The sequence below is a fragment of the Pleurodeles waltl genome, chromosome 9 (assembly GCF_031143425.1).
Source record: "Pleurodeles waltl isolate 20211129_DDA chromosome 9, aPleWal1.hap1.20221129, whole genome shotgun sequence".
In the NCBI taxonomy this organism is placed as follows: Eukaryota; Metazoa; Chordata; class Amphibia; order Caudata; family Salamandridae; genus Pleurodeles; species Pleurodeles waltl.
This window is the reverse complement of record NC_090448.1, coordinates 425,192,361-425,219,521: the sequence shown is the minus strand read 5'-3', so window position 1 is coordinate 425,219,521 and position 27,161 is coordinate 425,192,361. Positions and strand designations below refer to the sequence as shown.

At 44.6% G+C, this 27,161-nt stretch overlaps 1 protein-coding gene across 1 annotated transcript in view; it reads left to right on the top strand.

The window, feature by feature from the left end:
• Window positions 1-27,161, top strand: part of CCNP (cyclin P) — a 213,625-nt gene that overhangs the window by 131,851 nt on the left and 54,613 nt on the right. Inside the window, exons 8-9 of the mRNA XM_069205970.1 lie at window positions 9,687-9,836; window positions 25,602-25,774. Of these exons, the coding sequence (XP_069062071.1) occupies window positions 9,687-9,836; window positions 25,602-25,774 (323 nt within the window). The remainder of the gene's footprint in view (window positions 1-9,686; window positions 9,837-25,601; window positions 25,775-27,161) is intronic.

Sequence of the window (27,161 nt, the reverse complement as noted above, 5' to 3'; positions counted from 1 at the left end):
AAGTTCAGTGTATGTACACCTAACCAAAAAGTTTTGCTTTTCTTCTCTTACTCTATTTGCTAAGTGCTGAAAAGTACCTCTAAACTTTTAAAAAGTTGAAAGTTGTTTTTTTCTGTTTCCTTAAAAAGTTCTGAAACTTTTTCTTTCTTTTTCTGTCCCTTAAACCTTTTTCTATCATGTCTGGTACAGGTCCTACTCTTGGTCTGGTCAGCTCTGCTTATGACTACCTTAGCTGGATAGGTGTAAGGAGTCTCTGCATTGATAGAGGTTTAGGGGTAGGGAAGAATCCCTCTAGAGAATTGTTGATTAACATGCTCATTGAAAATGATAAGGCCTTAGCTGGCACATCAGTTGAGAAGTTAGCACATGGTTCACACTTTGATTCTGGGGTAGCCCCAGTAAGAATGTTAGATGGTATTCTTTCCAACTTGCCCCTTAGCAGACCACCTAGCATAACTGGTACTAATGTGAGCTCTCATCACAGCAGGGATGTCATTCCTGCAGGTCGAGTTGTTAGAGTGCCAACTGTTAGGGACAATTCTCCCTCTGTTCATTCACACCATTCTTATGTGTCAAAGCATGCCCAACCCACACACCCTGATGACAGAATGATAGAAAGGGAGCTCAATAGATTGAGAGTGGAAGAGTCCAGGCTGAAGCTTAAACAGCAACAGCTGGCTCTAGACAGGGAATCTTTAGACTTAGAAAAAGAAAGACAGAGGTTGGGGTTAGGACCCCATGGTGGCAGCAGCAGTATTACAGATAGTAATCCTTTGAAAGAGCATGATTCTAGGAATCTGCATAAGATAGTTCCCCCTTACAAGGAGGGGGATGACATTAACAAGTGGTTTGCTGCACTTGAGAGGGCCTGTGTTGTACAGGGGGTCCCTCAAAGGCAGTGGGCTGCTATCCTATGGCTATCTTTCAATGGAAAGGGTAGGGATAGGCTCCTTACTGTTAAGGAAAGTGATGGCAATAATTTTACAGTTTTGAAGAATGCACTCTTGGATGGATTTGGCTTAACCACTGAACAATACAGGATTAAGTTCAGAGAAACCAGAAAAGAGTCCTCACAAGACTGGGTAGACTTTGTTGACTATTCAGTGAAGGCCTTGGAGGGGTGGATACATGGCAGTAAAGTTTCTGACTATGAAAGCCTGTATAATCTGATCCTGAGAGAGCATATTCTGAATAACTGTGTGTCTGATTTGTTACACCAATATCTAGTGGACTCAGATCTCACCTCTCCCCAAGAATTGGGAAAGAAGGCAGACAAATGGGTCAGAAAAAGAGTGAACAGAAAAGTTCATACAGGGGGTGATAAGGATGGCAAGAAGAAGGATGGTAAGTCTTCAGACAAGGGTGGGGACAAATCTAAAAATGAGTCTTCATCAGGCCCACAAAAACACTCTGGTGGGGGTGGTGGGTCCAAATCCTCTTCTAATCAAGTAAAGAAACCATGGTGTTATTTATGTAAAGTAAAAGGCCATTGGACAACTGATGCCAGTTGTCCAAAGAAAAGCACCAAGCCTCCCACTACCACAACCCCTATTGCTACACCTAGTGCCCCTAGTAATAGCAGTGGTGGTGGGAGCAAACCTACTAATAGCCAAACCAAGAGAGTAGCTGGGCTCACTTTTGGTAATTTAGTTGGGGGTTGGTCTTGTTAGGGAGATCACAGAGGCTGTGTTAGTCTCTGAAGGTGCCATTGATTTGGCCACCTTGGTTGCTTGTCCCCTTAATATGGATAAGTGCAAGCAACTTCCCCTAATAAATGGTGTTGAGGTTCAGGCCTACAGGGACACAGGTGCCAGTGTTACCATGGTAATAGAGAAACTGGTACACCCTGAACAACACCTACTTGGTCACCAGTACCAAGTGACTGATGGTCATAACAACACTCTTAGCCACCCAATGGCTGTTGTAAATCTCAACTTTGGGTGGGGGGGGGATTACTGGTCCAAAGAAAGTTGTGGTTGCCTCAGATTTACCTGTAGACTGTCTACTAGGGAACGATTTAGAGACATCAGCTTGGGCAGAAGTGGAGTTGGAGGCTCATGCAGCAATGCTGGGCATTCCTGGGCATATTTTTGCTTTAACCAGGGCTCAGGCCAAAAAGCAAAAAGGACAGGGTGACTTGGATCCTGGAACAATGGACCAAGTGCTCCCTAAAGCTAGGGTTAGTAAAGGTAAATACCTACCTACTATCCCTCCCTCTACAGATGATTCAACTTCTGAGGAAGAAGAATTCCCCCCCTGTTCAGAACCTTCACCAGAGGAGCTGGAAGCAGACACTGCTGAGCTTTTGGGTGGAGGGGGCCTGCCAGGGAGGAGCTGAGTGTGGCACAGCAAACCTGTCCCACATTGGAGGGTCTAAGACAGCAAGCTGTCAAACAGCAAAATGGGGATGTCAGTGACTCACATAGAGTTTACTGGGAGGACAACCTCTTGTATACAGAGGCAAGGGACCCTAAACCTGGAGCAGCCAAGAGATTGGTCATTCCCCTGCAATACAGAGAGTTCCTCCTAACTCTAGCCCACGACATTCCCTTGGCTGGACATCTAGGGCAAATTAAAACATGGGAAAGGCTTGTCCCCCTGTTTCATTGGCCTAGGATGTCAGAGGACACACAAGATTTTTGTAAGTCCTGTGTCACCTGTCAAGCTAGTGGCAAGACTGGTGGCACCCCAAAGGCACCCCTTTTTCCACTGCCTGTGGTTGGGGTTCCCTTTGAAAGGGTAGGGGTTGACATAGTTGGCCCCTTGACCCTCCTACTGCTTCAGGCAATAGGTTTATCTTGGTGGTAGTGGACCATGCCACAAGATATCTTGAAGCAATTCCTCCAAGGACCACTACAGCTCCTGCAGTGGCAAAAGCCCTCCTGGGAATCTTTTCCAGGGTGGGTTTCCCAAAAGAGGTGGTATCAGACCGGGGTAGCAACTTTATGTCTGCATACTTAAAGGCCATGTGGAAGGAGTGTGGTGTAACATACAAATTCACCACACCTTATCATCCACAAACAAATGGACTGGTTGAGAGATTTAACAAAACTCTCAAAGGAATGATAATGGGACTCCCTGAAAAACTCAGGAGGAGATGGGATGTCATGTTACCTTGCCTCCTTTTTGCTTACCGGAGGTACCCCAGAAAGGAGTGGGCTTCAGCCCCTTTGAACTCCTATTTGGACACCCTGTAAGAGGTCCTCTAACAGTTGTAAAGGAGGGTTGGGAACAACCTTTAAAAGCTCCTAAGCAAGACATAGTGGACTATGTACTTGGCCTAAGATCCAGAATGGCTGAGTATATGAAAAAGGCCAGTAAAAACCTTCAGGCCAGCCAAGAGCTCCAAAAGCAATGGCATGACCAGAAGGCGGTTCTGATTCAGTATCAATCAGGGCAGAAAGTGTGGGTCTTGGAGCCTGTGGCCTCAAGAGCACTCCAAGACAAATGGAGTGGACCCCACATTATTGTTGAAAAGAAGGGAGAAGTCACCTACTTGGTTGACTTGGGCACTGCCAGGAGTCCCCTTAGGGTGCTCCATGTCAATCGCCTAAAACCCTACTATGACAGGGCTGATCTCACCCTGCTCATGGCAACAGATGAAGGACAGGAAGAAGAGAGTGACCCTCTCCCTGATCTCTTCTCCTCCACAGAACAAGATGCTCTAGTGGAAGGTGTAGTTTTGGCAGATTGTCTTACTGCTGAGCAGAAAAACCACTGCATAAATCTCCTGGGTCAATTTTCTGAACTCTTTTCTACTGTGCCAGGCACCACTTCTTGGTGTGAGCACACTATAGATACTGGAGACAGCATGCCTGTCAAAAGTAAGATCTATAGGCAGCCTGACCATGTCAGGGACTGCATAAAACAAGAGGTTCAGAAAATGCTTGAACTGGGAGTGGTTGAACATTCTGAAAGCCCATGGGCCTCTCATGTGGTGCTTGTACCAAAGCCTCATTCCAAGGATGGAAAGAAAGAAATGAGGTTTTGTGTAGATTACAGAGGTCTCAACTAGGTAACTAAAACTGATGCTCACCCTATGCCCAGGTCAGATGAGCTTATAGATACACTGGCATCTGCCAAGTATCTAAGCACCTTTGATTTGACTGCAGGGTATTGGCAGATCAAGTTATCAGAGGATGCTAAAGCAAAAACTGCATTTTCGACTATTGGAGGGCACTACCAATTCACAGTAATGCCCTTTGGTTTGAAAAATGCACCTGCCACTTTTCAGAGGTTGGTGAATACAGTCGTGCAAGGGTTGGAGGCTTTTAGTGCAGCATATCTAGATGATATAGCTGTCTTTCGCTCCACCTGGGATGATCACCTGGTCCACCTATGGAAAGTTTTGGAGGCCCTGCAAAAGGCAGGCCTCACTATCAAGGCTTCAAAGTGCCAGATAGGGCTGGGGAAAGTGGTTTATCTGGGACACCTGGTAGGTGGAGGACAGATTGCACCACTTCAGGGGAAAATCCAAACTATCATAGATTGGGTTCCCCCTACAACTCAGACCCAGGTGAGAGCCTTCTTAGGCCTCACTGGGTATTACAGGAGGTTCATAAAGAACTATGGCTCCATAGCAGCCCCTCTTAATGACCTCACTTCAAAGAAAATGCCTAAAAAGGTATTGTGGACAGCTAGCTGTCAGAAAGCTTTTGATGAGCTGAAACAGACCATGTGCACTGCACCTGTCCTAAAAAGCCCATGCTACTCCAAGAAATTAATTGTTCAAACTGATGCATCTGAATTAGGGGTAGGGGCAGTGTTATCACAACTCAATTCTGAGGGCCGGGATCAACCTGTTGCTTTTATCAGCAGGAGGTTGACCCCTAGAGAAAAGCGTTGGTCTGCCATAGAGAGGGAGGCATTTGCTGTGGTCTGGACACTGAAGAAGTTGAGGCTATACCTGTTTGGCACTCACTTCATTGTTCAGACAGACCACAAACTTCTACTTTGGCTAAAACAAATGAAAGGTGAAAACCCTAAATTGTTGAGGTGGTCCATATCTCTACAGGGAATGGACTATACAGTGGAACATAGACCTGGGAGTACCCACTCCAATGCAGATGGACTCTCTAGATATTTCCACTTAGACAATGAAGACTCATCAGGTCATGGCTAGTCTTATTGTCCTTCGTTTGGGGGGGGTGTTGTTTAGGAAAGGACCATCTTGTCTGGCATGTTACCCCCATATTTCACTGTATATTTGTTGTTTTTAGTGTATGTGTCACTGGGACCCTGCCAGCCAGGGCCCCAGTGCTCATAAGTGTGCCCTGTATGTGTTCCCTGTGCGATGACTGTCTCACTGAGGCTCTGCTAACCAGAACCTCAGTGGTTATGCTCTCTCTTTGCTTTCCAAATTGTCACAAACAGGCTAGTGACCAATTTCACCAATTCACATTGGCATACTGGAACACCCTTATAATTCCCTAGTATATGGTACTGAGGTACCCAGGGTATTGGGGTTCCAGGAGATCCCTATGGGCTGCAGCATTTCTTTTGCCACCCATAGGGAGCTCTGACAATTCTTACACAGGCCTGCCACTGCAGCCTGAGTGAAATAACGTCCACGTTATTTCACAGCCATTTACCACTGCACTTAAGTAACTTATAAGTCACCTATATGTCTAACCTTTACCTGGTAAAGGTTGGGTGCTAAGTTACTTAGTGTGTGGGCACCCTGGCACTAGCCAAGGTGCCCCCACATTGTTCAGGGCAAATTCCCCAGACTTTGTGAGTGCGGGGACACCATTACACGCGTGCACTGTACATAGGTCACTACCTATGTACAGCGTCACAATGGTAACTCCGAACATGGCCATGTAACATGTCTAAGATCAGGTTTCTGTCCTCCTGGGGTCCAGCCAGGCTTGGCCCAGGAAGGCAGAACAAAGGACTTCCTCAGAGAGATGGTGTTACACCCTCTCCCTTTGGAAAAAGGTGTCAGGGCTGGGGAGGAGTAGCCTCCCCCAGACTCTGGAAATGCTTTGATGGGCACAGATGGTGCCCATCTCTGCATAAGCCAGTCTACACCGGTTCAGGGATCCCCCAGCCCTGCTCTGGTGCGAAACTGGACAAAGGAAAGGGGAGTGACCACTCCCTTGACCTGCACCTCCCAGGGGAGGTGCCCAGAGCTCCTCCAGTGTGCTCCAGACCTCTGCCATCTTGGAAACAGAGGTGCTGCTGGCACACTGGACTGCTCTGAGTGGCCAGTGCCAGCAGGTGACGTCAGAGACTCCTTCTGATAGGCTCTTACCTGTGTTGCTAGCCTATCCTTCTTCCTAGGTAGCCAAACCTCCTTTTCTGGCTATTTAGGGTCTCTGCTTTGGGGAATTCCTTAGATAACGAATGCAAGAGCTCATCAGAGTTCCTCTGCATCTTTCTCTTCACCTTCTGCCAAAGGATCGACCACTGACTGCTCAGGACGCCTGCAAAACCGCAACACAGTAGCAAAGACTACTGCAACCTTGTATCGCTGATCCTGCCGCCTTCTCGACTGTTTTCCCGGTGGTGCATGCTGTGGGGGTAGTCTGCCTCCTCTCTGCACTAGAAGCTCCGAAGAAATCTCCCGTGGGTCGACTGAATCTTCCCCCTGCAACCGCAGTCAACAAAAGACTGCATCACCGGTCCTCTGGGTCCCCGCTCAGCATGACGAGCCTGGTCCCTGGAACTCAGCAACTCTGTCCAAGTGACTCCCACAGTCCAGTGACTCTTCAGTCCAAGTTTGGTGGAGGTAAGTCCTTGCCTCCCCACGCTAGACTGCATTGCTGGATACCGCGTGATTTGCAGCTGCTCCGGCTCCTCTGCACTCTTCCAGGATTTCCTTTGTGCACAGCCAAGCCTGGGTCCCCGACACTCTATCCTGCAGTGCACAACCTCCTGAGTTGTCCTCTGGCGTCGTGGGATCTTCTTTTGTGACTTCGGGTGAGCTCTGGTTCACTCCTCTTCGTAGTGCCTGTTCCGGCACCTCTGCGGGTGCTGCCTGCTTCTGTGAGGGCTCCCTATCTTGCTGGGTGCCCCCTCTGTCTCCTCACGCAATTGGCGACATCCTGGTCCCTCCTGGGCCACAGCAGCATCCAAAAACCCTAACCACGACCCTTGCAGCTAGCAAGGCTTGTTTGTGGTCTTTCTGCGTGGGAACACCTCTGCAACCTTTTTCACGACGTGGGACATCCATCCTCCAGAGGGGAAGTTTCTAGCCCTCTTCGTTCTTGCAGAATCCACAGCTTCTACCATCCGGTGGCAGCTTCTTTGCACCCTCAGCTGGCATTTCCTGGGCATCTGCCCAATCTCAACTTTGTCGTGACTCTTGGACTTGGTCCACTTGTTCCACAGGTACTCTTGTCTGGAAATCCACTTTGGTTGCATTGCTGGTGTTGGTCTTCCTTGCAGAATTCCCCTATCACGACTTCTGTGCTCTCTGGGGAATATAGGTGCAGTTTACACCTACTTTTCAGGGTCTTGGGGTGGGCTATTTTTCTAACCCTCACTGTTTTCTTACAGTCTCAGCGACCCTCTACAAGCTCACATAGGTTTGGTGTCCATACGTTATTCACATTCCACTTTTGGAGTATATGGTTTGTGTTGCCCCTATACCTATGTGCTCCTATTGCAATCTATTGTAACTATACACTGCTTGCATTACTTCCTTTTGCAATTACTGCATATTTTTGGTATTGTGTACATATACCTTGTGTATATTTGCTATCCTCATACTGAGGGTACTCACTGAGATACTTTTGACATATTGTCATAAAAATAAAGTACCTTTATTTTTTTAGTATATCTGTGTATTGTGTTTTCTTATGACATTGTGCATATGACACCAGTGGTATAGTAGGAGCTTTGCATGTCTCCTAGTTCAGCCTGAGCTGCTCTGTTATAGCTACCTTCTATCAGCCTAAGCTGCTAGAAACACCTCTTCTACACTAATAAGGGATAACTGGACCTGGTACAGAGTGTAAGTACCCCCTGGTACCCACTACAAACCAGGCCAGCCTCCTACACTGATGATCTGTTTTTTTGTTTCTGGCACGTGTACTCTCAATCGGCGCAATGGATGTAGAAGACTATAAAAGTCATTCAGTTAGGGATGGAGTTAGCATTAAATGCTCACTGCTACAGAGGTGAAATGCTTTTACTTTGCACAACTGTACTGAAGTTGCTTAGTTTGCTAAATAACTGTGACCGACATCATGTAGGCATATGCGTGTTTCCTTTCATCTCTTCACCACATCCTCTGATACTGGTGCTTCCTGTTGGCTTGCCCCATGCTTCCCGCCACATCCCCTGATACTGGTGCTTCCCGTTGGGTTGTCCCACGCAGTTTCTTTGTACGCATCAGATGTCTGCTTAGGCTTGTTCCCAGGCCTTCCATACCATTTCTTCAAGATTCCAGAAGTCTGTCCAACTCTTTGGCGCTGTTCTGTGCACACCCCAGTAGCTTTTCCTTCCCTTGCACTGAATGTGAGAGGAGTGATTATCTTCTGCATAGAGTGAAGCTATATTAACCTTTTTTCCATTGCTTTTTTTACTTAGAACAGCATGCAGGAATTTACTTCCTTTGAACCCATTTCTGCTGATATGACAGTAGTCTAGTTATCCCTTTCTTCCAGCATTGGGCATGACCCTCCATTCATTTTACCTCTTCCAGACCAGTGAATTAATTCGCTGTGACCTTCATGGCCACTTCAGTTCTTGCTTGGTTACGTGGAGTAGGTGTCAGTCTCCTCTCATCCTTCCTTCTTTGACAGGCTGCCTCAAAGCGGTTGCCACCTCCTTCGTCCTGCCTGTAAATGTCTGTTCTTTTATCATCTGCTTTTCTCTAGTGCCCCCTCTCAAAATGTTGCTCTCAAGCCCTCACTGTAGACATCATTACTTGTGAAATCCTCTTGATTAAAGTGAGAAGAGCACTTCTTGGGCCTTGGTGTGGTCTTTTCATTTTACTTTCCCATGTAGCTGTGTCTTTTATTCATCCAATACTTATTTGCACTGCTGGGTATATGAAAGGGCCCATAAGGCTCTGACCACATCTAGGTGTTGATCAGATTGTTAACCTGGCAACAGATCCACCAGCTGATGGCTGACCACCTCTCAGGTCATCACTTGATTCTGCCCGTTGGCTCCTGCGTGTGTTCCTCCAAGTCTCTCACTCCTTCCAATCTGTTCACCAAGCATGGGTTGAAGGGCCACTTCGATTTTGGCCACAACTGAGCATTTACTTTTCGTGCCATTTGGCAGGCAGAGTAAACAGAACATCAACAGTATGGCGGCCAGACAACTTCCAAGGCAGGCAACTGGCACCACTGGCTGCCTAACACAACCCGCAAAGTGGTAAGTGAGCTACCTCCTATAGGATCCCCATTGGAGGCGTGCTGACATGCAACATCACAAAATTCACTCAGTTATGCCCAATACTAATTCCTGGAGTTTCTACCTTATCTTGCCTCTGTTATGTCTGGGTCCCACCTCAGTCCATTTTCAGCCTCCTGCTTTTTTGGTGTGTCTGGCGCTTGATTTCTTACTGCAGTTAAGTCCTTTTCCTGCGTTTTGACTGTTATATTTTTTTGTTTGTGTGTGTTTTTTTTTTAAATTTTTTTTTTTGGGGTTTTTTTTTGTGTTTTTTGTTTTTTATTTTTTTTAAAGAGGAAACACTTACCGTGATTCATGTGTTTTCCCCTCCTCAGGTGGCAGTAAAGAGCATCTTGCTACCTAAGAACAACCCCAGTAGCGCCAACCCCAGGCAGTCTGTGCCCAGCCATAGTGCAGATGCTGTGGCCTCTGAAAATGACAGCACGTTTGCTCCAGTCGAACAAGAGAAGCAAAAGGTGGCCGAGGTAAGGTAGCCTCCATTTCACATTACTTGCTTTTAATTGATATTTACGATTTATGTTTTAATTGCGTTACGCTTTCCATTCTCTCGCTCTTCATAAAAAAACACCTTGCTGACTTGCAGCATAACTCGGCAAACAAATGAAGTATGTAAAGCAATGCACAAGCATGCAGGTTGGTATTTCCATTTTGAAACATAAAATAATACAGAAACATAAAATTAGTTCCTTGGAGCTTCCAGTTTTGCAAGCTTTTGAGCTGTCATTTGATAACATACCACTTATCTCCTGCATCTTCTCTCCAGCGATATTAACTCCATATGAATCACTGTTTTTAAACTTTTTGTCACGTTTGGTGCTTAGTGTCTGGTTAATAGATGTGTGTATAATGTTTTGTGATAAGAGTTTATTTTAGCTTAAGATTGTATCCTACGTATTTGAGTGATGGTGATGCCTGCCCCAAGTTTAACGCAGAGACAAACAAAATAAAGGCAGTATGATTCGTCCTATTTGTAAATCGGATCGGGCGACATTTCTTCTCTTTCCATTTGCATTCATGAAAGTTGCTCTTGTAAGGTTGTGTGAAAATTGTATGTGAGGTATGCCCCCACAGTCAAGTCATGAAAAGTGTCTTCGTGTACAAGGTAATCTGTGTGAAAATTACACTTGAGGTTGCACTTCGGTAGATTAATCGTAGGCGATAACTGCCTAATTTACTGAGGGGTTTTCTGAAAAGCATTTCTGCTTGAATCAGTGTCCCTCTAATCTGAAAAGCCTACGTATAAGAAAAAAAAGTTACAAAAACACACAGAACTGAATGATTGGGGTTTGCGCAGTGTTGCCCCAGTGCTTAACTTGAGCCGGAAAAGCGTCTCAAAAGGAGAAATCAGAAAGCTGCAAGTGTGAGCTGAAGTTCCAGGGAGTGGCTGTAAATGGATGATTGAGGCCCGAGATGGCGTTAGGTTTATGCTTCCTCAGTATTATGTGCTCGCATATTTAAATAAAGCAGCCTCGTGCTTCAGAGAGTTTTAGCCACCAGTACGTTTTTATTTACAGATTAAAGAGAAAATCCCACCGACCCCAGTCGCAAATCGTTCATGATCACAAAGGGGGCCTAGTTTATGAACCTTCAAACACCCCTATTCTCTTTGTGATGGTTGCTCTCTTTGAAATCCCTGTAAGTGAGCTAGAATGTGTAGTCTACCCTTCCTGAGAGAAGTTTTACATGGTTAACAAATAGTCTACAAATTAATACAGCTGTGGGTTGGGGTGTACATGGAGGCCAATGTCTTTAGGGTCTTGGTCTTTGCTTAAAGATGTCCTATACATTTATTGGTTTGCTCCAAATGACTAAGGTTGAGCTATGCAGGGCACTGTAGAAGAGCAGAGTTTTGTCTGAAACTTTGAACCCGTTGGTAAAGGATGTCCACCTCGCTCCACGTCAACAGACACTGATTCCCGTCCTGCCATAATTTAGCAATCATAACTTTCAGATGTATGATTAGCTCAATGGAAGCAAACTAAGATTACAACCACAACAATGCATTAGGCTGTCAGTTTCCATTCCTGAGTTTACGCCTGTGCGTATGATGACATGGTGTGAGCTGACCATCTGCTGGAATAAGCCATATCTCCGAGTGTGTACCTTGTCCTCACACTTTCCTCTCCGTGTCAACAGCGCCAAGAAGCCTTCTCTCTGGTGATGAACCAAAGTGCACTTGATGAGAGAAAAATATTTACTAAGCACTCTGATACAAAGTTGTGTGACCTGATTCGAATACTGGGCAGGGTGTGAGGGGATTTATTAGGGAATCAAGCGTCTGATTAAAAAATATACCGTTGAATATTTCGAAGGTTGTAGGTCAGTAATGATAGAGCGTTCCGTCCTAATAAATTACCTGTATTCGGACGCTCTTGGGTCGATGAATCTTTTGACCAAGTGGGGCTCTCTTCACCCGAGATTAGTCAATTTAATCAAATCAATAATCAATAACGAACATAAGCAATGCCCTGATCAACATAACACTTCACAATTAATCCAGAAAACATTTCGGCGAACCATGACCTTTCGGCCATGAATAACCACACCAGTTCATTCAAAGTTAATGAATTTATTTCCCTATATTAACAAAGCTAGCACGATATAAATGTGTCTCAGCACCAAATGATATATGTAAATGAACATTAATAGCTGTCCATAACGGCGAAAAAGATGCAATCTATGCAGCATTTGAATAACAATGCATTCGATAATAGCAACGCAAACCACTAAAACTATAATCTGTAATGGGCTAATTGCATACATTAGTCAGCATAACAAGGTCTCAAATTGCATCGTGCAACAAATGAATCCTCATCTAACCTCAAATTAGCATCTGCATGTGGGACTTCATGCAAAAACAATTTAGCAACATTGATTTGGAAAACTCCTAACTAGGGCTCTTATCAAAAATCAGCAGTTGGTTACCTAAAAAGAAACACAATGCAATTGTACATTTTCCTTTCATATTTACCAAATTCAATCAGCATTCAAGGAAGTCTTCGTCTCACAGGTACCAGTTTCGATCAGCATGGGACGGGGCAAAGGGGGCAGGGTGGACGGGGCAATTGCCTCACAGCGGCAAGATAAAAGGACAAAACTACTACTTCATGCAAAGGGGCAAATCGAAGTTAAAGTCTCTAGGGCGAGAATTACTTAAAGTCTCTTTCTCTCGATTAGAGAAAGCATCAAAGTCTCATTCAAAATGGCGTCGAACATCAATTGGCATCGTAGAAGATGGCAAAATGACGAAGTCGGCAAGATGGGCCATAATGTCTGCAATGTCTAATGTCCTCCATGGGTGCAATGGGTAATGGCGCGCTTTCTTCTTGTGCACCAGGTTTAAATAAACAACAGTTCAAATCCAGTAGGGTCTTCCATTGGAGGGTTCATAGGTTGGCTTCAAATTGTCCAATCAAAAACAACAATTCACAAGCTTCTACCTAGGCATACATTATCCTTGGAGTCGGGAACGTAAGTTGCAACATATTTTACCAATTAACTCACTTTCAGAGCTTCCATTGTCTGCACCTGCAGATTGACCTTGGAGCAAAGAAGAAGATGCCAGGCTGGCACGAAACCTTAAAGATAAGCATGTGAACCGATCTCACTGGAAAAGTACAGCTTCAAGCAAGAATACACGTTTTATTAGCACATTAGAAAAACACGAGCATCTAAACCGTGAGACAAGGCAACTAGGCCGAAGCCTCCACTAAAGTTATGCTAAGTTAAAACATTTCAAACAAGCAAATCATGGCACACGTTTACGGTTATGTCAGATTAGTACAATTCTAATACATCACGTTATATAAAGCACGCTTATAAATGTTGGCGAACTACTCTGAGGGCACATTTGTCCCCGTACAATCTTTATTAGTTCGGTTAAAGTCACACTTGATTATTGCGGCACTACGTTTATGCGCTAATAAATGTAAAACCTTCGTTTCTGCGTCATCAATCCCTCCTCTGATGACTATTTGTCATCACACAAAACCATTCCCACAAATTTTATTCCATTAAAATTCTGTCAGTTCTCTTTGCCTTTTAGTTCCCCTTGTTCTTGCCTTGTATTCTTCTGCCATTCTTTTCATCATTTTCTCTTCCTTCCTTCTCTTAATTCTTGCCATGATCATTAGTATTCCCCTCTTTATTCCCCAAATCCCAAAGATGCAAATTAGTACTATTAGTATTCCCTGTATTATTTTTAGTAATATTCCATTCCAAATGCCACCAAGCCAATTTCCCACTGAAGCAACTCCCTTTCCAACCTTCTCCCACACTCCTGGTTCTTTCAATTCCTTCAAGTCTGCACTCTCTTTTGTTAGATTTGCAAGCATTGTTTTAATCTTCACACTGTTGTCTGGTATATACGTGCAACAGTGACGCGCACCAAGCATTTTGCAAACGCCGCCATCCTTTGCTAAAAGAATGTCTAGGGCAAGCCTGTTTTGAAGAGTCATAGCTCTTTCTGCTGCAAGTTCAGCATCCATCAGGATTATAGCACCTGAAAACTTTGTCAACATGTTATCCACTATAGTAGACAACTTTCTTATTTTGATGGAATTCAACACAACTCCCAATGAAGGAATCATGGCTCCAAATATATCTCCTACCACAGCAGCTGCGGTCTCTCTTTTCTGGATACGATGAGATCCAGACGTCTTTGGAATCACCAATAGGTCATCCAGTTGATAAACCTTTGGGAACACTATACCCAAATAACATCTCCCCCACCATCCCTTTGGAAGACGATAATAGGCATTATGCCCACAAATGTAATATACACCAGGTATGACAGGGTCAAGTCCGTTCAGCATGAATGTCCATTTGGCCTTAAAGATAAACGTATGTTTACATTCACTCGCTCCCACGAAAATGTTATCATAATAAGATTCACCACGATATATACAAAATTTCCCTACATGCCAAGCGTCTAAAGCTATTTTCCCTTGTGTTTTTATTGCGGCAAAAGCATAATTATCTACTGAAGTCCTCTTACTTAGCTCTTTTTCTAATTTCGCATTCATTTGTGCCCTTCTATCATCTGTGCGATCTAAAAAGCTTATTTCTACTGCAGAGAGCGAGCAGGTAAGGTTTTCCCTATGAGCGTGAGCTGTTTCAAAAGGTTGCATTGGCTCGAAAAATTCCCTCATTATTTTAGCATCCCAATCTTTAGCAATCTGGCTTAGTTGCGTTATTATAGGAACATATGCAAAGGTAACATCATAATTTGAATAAAAATACTGTATGTTAGTTTGACCATAAAATCTAGAAGTTACTAAACTACATGTAATCCCATATGTAAGAGGCATGTGGTGATAAGTCACCCCTTCCGTTACCGATGTCGGTATCTGTGTACACACATAACAATCTTTCGCATCCATAGTCTCAACATATTCTGTTAGTAGGCGATAGAAAACATTATACGAAAGTTCCTTCTTTTCATGCAAGTGTCTCATCTAATTCTAGTCTTTTCAATGCGGTTAGTTCAGTGACAGTAACAGGAGCAGAAGTAGAAGCATCAATTTTCTCATTCTCACCCTTACCACGCGTTGCAAGCACTATTGCCATTATTATTAGTACACATGCAGTTATCAAGCCTATACACGCATATTTACAATATTTCACTCTGCTGTTTTGTGTAGCGTACTTAGTCATGATCTGTATAGAATCAGAGAGCTAGAAGCACTTATAAAGAAACGATTTAGCAATTAGTTACAAAGCTGAACGAGCGCAATGTTCACACAGTTTTCTTCAGGAGCCCAGTCACTTATCGGTTAGCAGCATTTGTCTCAATTCGGCAATAACTCAGTCTTTTATCAGTTAGCAACGTTGTCTCAAATCGGGTTTAAGAGTCAATCAGGTTATCAAAGTCTTATCAAGGTAGCAAATGTCTCATCCGGTTTAGCAATGTCTCAGCTGGTTGTATCACGTTAGATTATAGCAAGCAATGTCATTTATCACCCTTTCAATCAATAGTGTCCATAAAACTTTTCTTTTCTATTGGTATCTCTTCTTCTTCGTTCTCGAGGCTAAGAGATACAAATTCGTCAGTCCAATCGTCATTGACTACATATGCCCATTCTGGACCGGAATATCTCCTGTTTGGTATCCTTTTCCTTTTCAATTTTGCATCTCTCTTTAATTCTGCCTCACTGGTACTTTCCTCTTTGGCCAAGTCTTTTTCTTCACTTGATGTTGGTACCACGACAGACACTTCCTTTCTTTTCTCTTTCACTCTTGGCCCTTCACTGTCGTTCAACGTTTCTCTAGTTCTTAGTTTTACTGGTGATATACTTGGTCTTCTCTTTGCACTGTGTCCACTTGATGGACCTGCGATCTCTTCTGAAGAAGTTTGAACAGTTTCGTTCTGTTCTGCCTTGTCCCCTCCTTCTGGGGAGTCAATCAGGTTTTCCTTTTCTTTTTCTGTACCGTCTGCTTCTGGGAAATCCCTCCTCTGATCAGGCTCTCCTGCTTCTTCACCTCTTTCGAGCCCTTTGTCACCGTTACTTTCTTCAGGCTCTTTGTCACTTTCAGCTGCTTCAGGCTCTTTGTTACCTTCAGCTGCTTCGTCGCTGTCTGAGGTTTCTCCTTGGTCTTCCCCAAGTGAATCGGTTGTTTCGTCCTCAGAGAATATTTCTCTCTCTTCTATTTCTGCCTGTTCGCTTCTAGTTCTGTTTTGCTCTGTCTCAGCGCTCGGCACTTTGTTATCAGGTACTGGCAGTTTCAGCGCTTCAACTTCCTCATCTGTGGGACACAACACCTTCTTTGTATGACTGGCGTGAATCCAGTTGGGAACTCCCGCACACTTCACAGCGGTAGTGGTCGTCAGGATCACTTGGAAAGGGCCTTTCCAACGGGGTTCCAGACACGACTTCCTCACGTGCTTCTTTATCACGACCCAGTCACCTGCTTTCAGTGTGTGTCCTGGACCTTGGATCGGTGACAAGGTGGTTGCTTCCACCTGGTGAGAGAAAGAGCGAACCACGTCAGCCAGACCTTTGCAGTAGTCTAACACCATATCATCTGTAATATTCAAAAGCGCGTTTGCGGGAACTGCAGGAAGTCTCATGGCCCTGCCCATGAGAATTTCGTGCGGGGACAATCCAGTCTTTCTGTCAGGGGTGTTTCTCATTGACATTAACACCAAAGGCAATGCGTCAGGCCATTTCAAATTTGTCGATGCACATATTTTCGCCATTCTTGATTTCAGTGTACCATTCATTTGTTCCACCAGTCCTGAGGCTTCAGGGCGATAGCTACAATGCAGTTTTTGCTCAATGTTCAGCGCTGCGCAAAGTAACTTTATCACCTAGTTATTGAAGTGACTTCCTCTATCCGATTCTAAAGAGATCGGGAATCCGAAACGTGGTATCAACTCTCTCAACAATAGTTTTGCAACTGTAAGGCTGTCATTTCTACGTGTGGGGTATGCTTCAATCCAGTGACTAAAAATGCACACAATCACCAACACATACTTCAGACCTCCATGCACAGGCATCTCAATAAAGTCCATCTGCATTCTGCTGAACGGGCCACCCGCCCTGCCAATGTGGCTCACGTTCACAACCGTTCCCTTTCCTGGGTTCATCTGCTGACAAATGACACAACGATGGCAAACTGCTTCTGCAACTTGACGGAATCTGGGGTTAAACCAATCAGTTTTGAACAATCTTATCATGGCATCTCTCCCTAGGTGAGCCTGCCCATGATAGAACCGCGCTAGCTGCGATAAGAGACTATTTGGTAAAACAAATTTTCCTTCATTTGAAACCCATAACTAATCTGGTCTCTTTGTACATTGTGACTTAATCCAGGAAACTCTTTCATCCTCCCTGACGCTATTCTGTAATGCTTTTAGTTCATCCATTGTATCCACGACCTTCAAGGCAAATGCTTCAGCTGGTTCGAGTTCTGGTTCACTTATCAAATTCCATTCATCCCTGAGCAATATACAGTTCAAGGCACAAAATCTTGCGACTTGATCCGCATATGCATTTCCCAGGGAAACATAGTCCTGTCCTTTTGTATGAGCACTACACTTTACCACTGCAATTTCGGCTGGCATCTGAATGGCGTGTAACAATTCCCTTATTCTCTCCCCGTTTTTCACTGGGGACCCTGAAGAGGTCAGGAAACCTCTCTGTGACCATAGTTGCCCAAAGTCGTGCACAATTCCAAACCCGTACTGACTGTCAGTGTAAATGGTAACCTTCATCAATGTAGACAGTTGGCATGTTCTTGTAAGGGCTACAAGCTCTGCTACTTGTGCGGAATAGACTCCTTGAAGCCAGGACGCTTCCAAGACACCTGTTACAGTACATACAGCATATCCTGCTTTCAATATTCCTAATGCATCTCTTAAACATGACCCATCAACAAAAACAATTTGGTCATTTTCATCAAGCTTAGTATCCTTAATGTCAGGTCGGGGTTTTGTGCAAAATTCAGTCACCTGAAGGCAGTCGTGCTCGACGTCTTCAGCGTTCTCAATTTCAGCATTTTCACCGGGAAGCAAGGTTGCTGGATTCAACGTAGTGCACCTTTTCAGCTGCACATTCGGTGAGCCCAGAATTATTGTTTCATACCTTGTGAGTCTTGCTCCAGTCATGTGTTGCGTTCGGGAGCGGGTCAAAAGTATCTCAACTGAGTGAGGGACCATGACTGTTAATGGGTGTCCCATCACTATTCCTTCACTCTGAGTGAGGCTGATACCAACTGCTGCTACGGCACGCAAACACCCTGGCAGTGCTGCTGCGACCGGATCCAAAGTAGCTGAAAAATACGCTACTGGTCTGTTTATGCCACCATGGGCTTGGGTCAAGACAGACAAAGAACATGCATCACGTTCATGACAAAACAATGTGAAAGGCTTTGTGTAATCAGGCATACCTAAAGCTGGAGCCCTGCACATGCATTCTATCAATTCAATAAAAGCATCCATCTCATCTCCCTTCAGCTCAATTTCATCCAAGGCATCCTTCTGGGTCAGTTTCAGTAAAGGCTTTGCTAGAGTTGAAAAGTTTGGAATCCACTGGCGACAGTAGCTCACCATCCCCAAAAACTTCCTCACCTCCCTCCTCGTCTTTGGTGGACTCATTTGAAGTACACTTGTTATTCTTTCCTTCATTATTCTCCGTGACCCTTTCTCTATTTGATGACCCAAGTATTTTACTTTCTTCTGACAGAACTGCAACTTTGAAGGAGACACCTTGTGTCCACTCCTTCCCAAATGGTTCAGCAGAGCAATGGTGTCGGCTGTGCAGCCACTTTCTGTCTTAGATGCAATCAGTAAGTCATCAATGTACTGTACTAGGGTTGACTCGAATGGCAATTCTAACGCTTCCAAGTCTTTCTTTAGAATCTGATTGAAAATTGACGGTGACTCAGAAAACCCTTGAGGAATTCGACACCAACTGTAAACTCTGTCTAAGAATTTGAAACAAAAGAGAAATTGGCTGTCCTCATGAAGAGGCACCAAAAAGAATGCTTGTGACAAGTCAATGACTGAGAACCACTCGGCATTGCAAGGGACTTGAAACATTATCACAGCTGGATTCGGTACTACAGGGCAGCATTTAATTATGATGTCATTTATTTTCCTCAAGTCCTGCACAATTCGGACCTTTCCACTCGGCTTTATTAGTCCCATGATTGGTGAATTACATGGACTGCTTAACACTTCCTTCAATACTCCCTGTTTTACAAACTCGTCAATGAGTTGGGCGACTTTCATGAGGGTGTCTTGTGCCATGTGGTATTGTGGGGTCTGGGGAAAGGTTACATTGGGTTTTACGGTCACTTTCACTGGTTCCACTCCTTTCACCAATCCCACCTATCTTCCTGTCATATCCCACACTTCCTTTCCGACTGTTTCCCGTAATTCAGCTGGAATATCTGCTTCAGTTATCATCGGAAAAAGGTTAATCAGAGGATATTCTTCATCGACAGTTTCCATCTCATCCCCTTCTACACTGTCCTATTCTTCCCCATCACTGCTCGTCTGAATTCTAATTCCATCGTGCGAACACATAATCGAACATCCCAATTTGCACAATAGGTCTCTCCCTAACAGTGCTATCGGGCTTGAGTCACATACCACAAAATTATGTAACCCTTGATAGTTACCAATTCTGACTTGTACTGGATCTGTGATTGGGTTCGTCAGGTGCCTGTTTGCTACTCCCACTACTTGAACTGTTCTCCCTGAGAGTGGCAAATTTGGTACTTCAATGCTCCTAACAGTTGAACGTGTGGCTCCTGTGTCAACCAAGAATGAAACATGATGACCCATAACTCTTCCCTCCACATATGGACCCTTTTGATCAACTTCCAAGGATGCTGCAAGCACACAATTTCCCTCCTCATCTGAACTTTCACTCTCCCATACATTGTTTATTCCATTCTCACTGTGTAGTGGGAACTGTTGTACTGTGCCATTTGTACTCATCACCTGATCCGAGACCTGTGGAGGAACCATCACTTGCTGCTGACTCACTGGTGCCAAAGGTATTTGCATTTGCTGATTAGGTACCATGGGAAACTGCTGTTGCATTGGCTGCATTTGCGTCATCTGCATACGGGGCATCTGCATCTGCTGCGGCTGCATGGGCTGTAATCCCTGCAGCTGATTTATGGTCTGAAAATTTGGGTTTGGACCTCTCATTTTCGGTCCCCTCATTGTCTGGAATGCATTGACATCATTGTTTTGCTGACCAACACCTGCACCTTCCTGCATCACCATCGGGCACTCGCGTTTCCAATGTCCGACGATTCCGCACACGTGACACGGCATCACCCTTTTCATTGCCTGCACACCATTTGGAATCGCAACAGTGTTCAAATCCGGACCATTACTCCCAAAGCCTCCTCTGCCTCTCGCCTGTGGCTGAAACACCATATTTCCCTGCGGCTGCGGCTGCGGTATCTGCTGTTGGAACCCTTGCAGACCTGTCTGAGCTGCTTTAAGTTGCATCACCATCACTTTCTCTTTCAACCTTTTCTGTTTCACTTCAATTTCGTCGCTACAGTATTTCGCATAATTTAACACCTCATCAATAGGTTTCGACTGCCAACAAATCAAATGCGTCTTTCTCATCTGACTTATCTCTGGTCTCAGCCCTTCCACAAATCTATACACAAAATGAAGCATGTCCTTCGCCTCTATTGTTTCCGTCCACTGTAGTTCTTGAACGCCTTCAACAACCTCTCATAGTAACCATGAATCGACTCTTTAGCCTCTTGGGCAGTTCGATCAATCTTCTGCCAATCCACATTTTTCGCGGCAACCTTCGTCTTCAAATGCTCAATCACCTTATAGTACAAGCTCATTACCATAGGTGATGGTGCACCCGTATCCCTGTCTCTCTCTGGTTCACTTGTCGGCCAACCTACAGCCCTTTTGCAGTCTTCCCACAAATCTGCCGGAACCACAATCTCAAAGAGGGTGTTCAGGTCTTCCCAAAGACATTTTGCAAGCTTCACAAACCTATCAGTCTGTTGATACCATTCAATCGGTTTCTCTCTCAGTTTGGGAAAATCATCCGTAAAAGACTGAATGTCGCTTCTGTGCCACGGTACATGTATTAATTTTCCCCCTGCTGTCTCCCTCATTGGTAACATGGTTATTGCATCACTACTCTGTGGTCTTTTCTCCTTGTGCTCTGGGACACTGTCTTTCCTCTTTTCCTTTTTCTTTGCCCATCTGCTTTCCCATTTGTCTAAGCACCTCCACACTTGTGCACTCTGCAACAATTCTCTAAGGTGCGTTTTCATGCCTGCTGACCTCATGTGTTCAAAGTCTGTGGTCCTGAAATCCAATCTATAGCTCCTGCTCAAGTGTTTTGTCTTGTCTATCTCAACCCCGTTTTTGTCAGCTATTTCTTGCAACCTTCTATGTACCTTGTTCACTTCTCTCGTAATCCTAGGACATAGATACCTCAGCTCTTCTTCCGAGTAGGACTCTAACCTATTCAAACCCATAGTCCCTTCCACCAATTCTTCTGCTTCCATGTTCAACCTGACCCTATTCAGATAGTCTTCTCCCTTCCCACTGGCTGAGCTTTGTGTGGAATTCAGACTGTTGAACCACTGTGTTAGCTGTTGCGCATTCAACCCCATCAGTGTAGCATTCACATCGACTGCCATTGATGGTTGCGGCAACTTTTCAGTATTCGATGATAGCGGTATCATCAGTGGGGGACTCGACCTCACCACTGTTGACTGAGCACATATGGGACTAAACTCCATCAAGGACCCAGATCCAGTTGGCTGAGCCGCTATCGGAGTTGTCTCTGGAGTGTTTTCTATGTACCTCCTTTCCGTCCCATTCTGCACCACTGATCCTTGACCGCTCATACCTGAGTTAGGCTGAATGTACAAAGGTACCGGTGGACCTACAGTAATGGGTAGGGATATCGCATCTGGGTTCTGTCCATTCCCCAGGTTCTGAGGCATGTTCATTCCCACACTATGGGTCATCATTGCCGGCATGCCCGTCTGACTCCCCGTCATCTGAGCATGTGCGGTACCCCTCTGCATCTGCTTTTGAGGCATCAAAAACTGGGTTGATTCCGCTTGTGCCAATGTTGGGTTGCGACCATTCTGTACTCCCATTACGGTTGGATCTAGAATCATTCCTGTACTGTTGTCACTGCTGTAGTACCTTGGGACCTGCGGCTGATAATTTTCTGCTGTTTTCAATATAGGCACATCTGGATATATTCTCCTAACCTGCGGTATCTGCGGGGTGAACAGTAAACTCGGGTCCTTAGATCCCGATGGCGTTTCTGAACTCAGAGTTTCATTATTCTGTACCGGTGCCGGAGGGGCAGAACTGGTACTTGGACCTTGTTCACTCTCTGCATAAGGTGGTGGACGGTCGTTCAGCAATTGCATGATGAACTCCTCGTCTTCTCTCCTTAACTTTTCCTCGTCCTCTCTATATTTGGAACACCTCCTGTTTGTCTTACAGGTAGCTTTCTTGCCTGTCGCCTCTTCTTCCTTAGCAATTGCGGGAAACAATTTTACCCCCTGCAATATATCTGACCTCCACACCTTCTGTGCATTATCCCACCTAGCGTCCGCTAGTGTCTTTTCTACCTTTCTTATCCTGGCCTCGAACTTCTTTTGCTGTTGCTGTCTAGCCATTAGTTCCCAAATCTCTAGAGCCTCAAACTGTGCTGGCCTTGGAGGTACCTTCATGTCATACATCGCGAATCTCAAATTCTCTAGGATCCTTATATTGAATGTCCCATGGATCGGGAACGCTACGCTCCCATGTCTCTCTGTCAGCTTGTGCCATTGCTTTAGCCAAAGGCACGGAGCTACCCCCTTTTCCTCCATTACAATGTAAGCTGGTGTACCTTCGGGTGGCGTCTCCTCTCCTACGCTCGCTTTAATGTAAGACTCCCCCTTCATCGCACTCTTTAATGCTTTAAAAAATTTCATTTTCTCGTCTTTTTATTTCACAAAGTTTGTAATCAATAAGTGACTTTAATTCCCGGAATACTCTTCGCTTGCCTTTCCCCTTCCAATCGAGCCCCACGGACTGCGTCCAATCCGTGCGCGACCCTTCTCTGCAACCAACCTATCCCAGCGCGGCTCCTAGTGACGTCACACTCACACACACTGCGGCTGACAAAGCCTAGCGGCTTGTCCTCCTTCACTCAGCTCCTCTCGTAACAACTTCTGGCATGTATCGCGAGCAACCAAATAATAATAAAACAGATCTGTCAGTTTACTACAGGAAGGGTAACACAATCGCTTCAGGACCTTAGGGATTTTTCACTAGCCTCGGCAGTTATTCCATCTTTCTCGGTCCCCACTTTCACAAGCAAATCTGACCCGCAGACTCTGCTCTCAACTTGTCAATGATCTATTCTAGTGCACTTAGAATTTGTCAAAGCCCGAAGTCGAAGTTTTCTTTCACTCCCTTAACACACGTACAGACTCGTTGACCACGCCCGGTCAACCTATTAAACCGACCAGACCACAACATAAAACAAGTGTCTCATACACTTTTCAACATACTCCGGAGTCTCTTGACCTCGCAGGGCCCGTCTCAACAACAACAACCACGTGGACCTTTTTCTGCACAAAGCGCCACATGCACATGAAGTTCGACTTCCCTACTCTCACACTCTGAGTCGCACCTCCGCTATTCTCTAAAATCCTCGCAACCTTTTCAAACAATCTGCGGCAATAAGCTGTGCAAGCGCAAAATCCTGACTTCACTCATACCGTCACTAGTACCGCCAACGCCGATCTCACACCTCCATTCTCTCCATTCGCAAGCTCCGAGATCCCGGGAAAGTCGCGGGGGACTTAGGGCATCATCATTCTCTCAATTCTGTTTTACCCAAGAAAAATCTAATTCAACACCATATACCTCTCAAGTGGGGTCTCAAAGAGCGCAACCGTTACCTCTCGAGCGGGGTCCCAAAGGGCGAAACCGTTACCTCTCGAGTGGGGTCCCAAAGGGCGAAACCGTTCTCTCGAGTGGGGTCCCAAAGGGCGTAACCGTTACCTCGAGTGGGGTCCCAAAGGGCGAAACCGTCCTCTGCTACCATCTACTGATAGAGCGTTCCGTCCTAATAAATTACCTGTATTCGGACGCTCTTGGGTCGATGAATCTTTTGACCAAGTGGGGCTCTCTTCACCCGAGATTAGTCAATTTAATCAAATCAATAATCAATAACGAACATAAGCAATGCCCTGATCAACATAACACTTCACAATTAATCCAGAAAACATTTCGGCGAACCATGACCTTTCGGCCATGAATAACCACACCAGTTCATTCAAAGTTAATGAATTTATTTCCCTATATTAACAAAGCTAGCACGATATAAATGTGTCTCAGCAGCAAATGATATATGTAAATGAACATTAATAGCTGTCCATAACGGCGAAAAAGATGCAATCTATGCAGCATTTGAATAACAATGCATTCGATAATAGCAACGCAAACCACTAAAACTATAATCTGTAATGGGCTAATTGCATACATTAGTCAGCATAACAAGGTCTCAAATTGCATCGTGCAACAAATGAATCCTCATCTAACCTAAAATTAGCATCTGCATGTGGGACTTCATGCAAAAACAATTTAGCAACATTGATTTGGAAAACTCCTAACTAGGGCTCTTATAAAAAATCAGCAGTTGGTTACCTAAAAAGAAACACAATGCAATTGTACATTTTCCTTTCATATTTACCAAATTCAATCAGCATTCAAGGAAGTTTTCGTCTCACAGGTACCAGTTTCGATCAGCATGGGACGGGGCAAAGGGGGCAGGGTGGACGGGGCAATTGCCTCACAGCGGCAAGATAAAAGGACAAAACTACTACTTCATGCAAAGGGGCAAATCGAAGTTAAAGTCTCTAGGGCGAGAATTACTTAAAGTCTCTTTCTCTCGATTAGAGAAAGCATCAAAGTCTCATTCAAAATGGCATCGAACATCAATTGGCATCGTAGAAGATGGCAAAATGACGAAGTCGGCAAGATGGGCCATAATGTCTGCAATGTCTAATGTCCTCAATGGGTAATGACGCGCTTTCTTCTTGTGCACCAGGTTTAAATAAACAACAGTTCAAATCCAGTAGGGTCTTCCATTGGAGGGTTCATAGGTTGGCTTCAAATTGTCCAATCAAAAACAATTCACAAGCTTCTACCTAGGCATACATTATCCTTGGAGTCAGGAACGTAAGTTGCAACATATTTTACCAATTAACTCACTTTCAGAGCTTCCATTGTCTGCACCTGCAGATTGACCTTGGAGCAAAGAAGAAGATGCCAGGCTGGCACGAAACCTTAAAGATAAGCATGTGAACCGATCTCACTGGAAAAGTACAGCTTCAAGCAAGAATACACGTTTTATTAGCACATTAGAAAAACACGAGCATCTAAACCGTGAGACAAGGCAACTAGGCCGAAGCCTCCACTAAAGTTATGCTAAGTTAAAACATTTCAAACAAGCAAATCATGGCACACGTTTACGGTTATGTCAGATTAGTACAATTCTAATACATCACGTTATATAAAGCACGCTTATAAATGTTGGCGAACTACTCTGAGGGCACATTTGTCCCCGTACAATCTTTATTAGTTCAGTTAAAGTCACACTTGATTATTGCGGCACTACGTTTATGCGCTAATAAATGTAAAACCTTCGTTTCTGCGTCATCAGTAACACTCTTCTTACAGTTTCTGTTACTTCTGTTGGATGCAGATCTACAACCTCGCTATGTACTTCATGGAGCTTATGCTCATGGAATCGGAAGCGATGACCTTTGAACCGGCACAGCTAGCCGAAGCTGGTCTCAACCTTGCCCAGAAGGTCTTGCAAGAGACAAAGGAGTGTTTTGACACCTGCAGTGAAGTCCATAAGCTTTACACATATAGGTAAGTGATACGGTCACATGATCTTTTTCTTCAGGTGGTGGGCTCGCATGGATGGCAAAGACGTTTTAAGGCATGGGCAAAGTGTACTCTGGCTCAGGGCCCAGCCTTTCAGGTGGCCCTCAGATAGAACCAGCTCTGTTCTGCAGAAAGTCTTTGCCTGGTGACCTTGAAAAATTCTTAAACAGACTGTTTTTAATACCGGTTTTCTTTAATTTATTCTTAATGTAGGTGATACGTGAGAGTCTGTAACAGACATTTTGAAGGGAAATGAGTTTGTTTCGTGCAGCGTCAATAAAACTTTTATAAAAAAAAAAGGTCCTCACATGTGACAAACAGGAGAGCGTCACAATGATTATTTGCGGTAGTATTAGAGAGCTGCTGTAAATTTACAATATTGAAAACACATCACTATCCCTGAATATTAGATTTAAACACATTTAGAATTTGTGCCTGTGCACTGTCAATGACCTGACCAAAGAAGGCATAAAAGAGCTGAAATTGGATCATAAATCCAAAGATGTTGTGAATACGGGGTCTCCAAAACCCGCTTGGCCTGGGACACCAAAATCCTTAAGATATTTCTGATGGGTGGTGGGAGAGGGGGCAGGGCCAGAGACATCAACACTTCTTACAACAGTTTGACATCAACAACACAACACACTTGTAGTGGTGGAGCACATTTGCTACTCTTTTAAACCAATGTATCTGACCCAAATATGTGGCAGTTCGATATTAAGGGGAAAAAACATCAGTAAGAAAAAAAAATGTCAAAAACTAGCAAGATCAGATTATTCTACAAGAAAAATTTAATCATTATTTTTTTGCCCTGTTTGTTTTTTTTAAATGTTATTATTTTTTTTTAGTATTTGAGGTGAGCATGCATTGGCGTCCCAGCATGTTTTTTTATATTTTTTTTATTTATTTTTTTGGGGGGTGGGGGGGAGCGCAGTGTGTGGCATCCCAGACTGTTTTTGGCAGGGGTCGCAGCCGTAGCAGGCAGCGCAACACTACATTGGCCATAGTGTTACCCTGCACTGTGAGCCTGCACATCAGCTGTACCTAAATCGGGGTGGGGCAAGCACCCCCACTTACCTCCCTCCCGTGGAAGCTCGTGAGGTGAGTACTGTCTTCGTGTTAGGGTAAAATAAGATTAGAGAATACAATACAAAAATTAAATAGGTTAAAGAAAGGGTTTTAGCTATCAATGGCAGAAGCCATAGCATTGGGGAACAGCGATCAGAGGAACCCACTGAACAGTGATTATTGCTGTATTTTAATCTCTAAACAGCAGTTTGTTTTCTAGCTTGCAAAAGGGTAGACACTGGGTGACAGCATTGGTTTGAGGGCTATGGTTCGGGTCAATGTGGCTGAAATGCTGCTTCTTAAC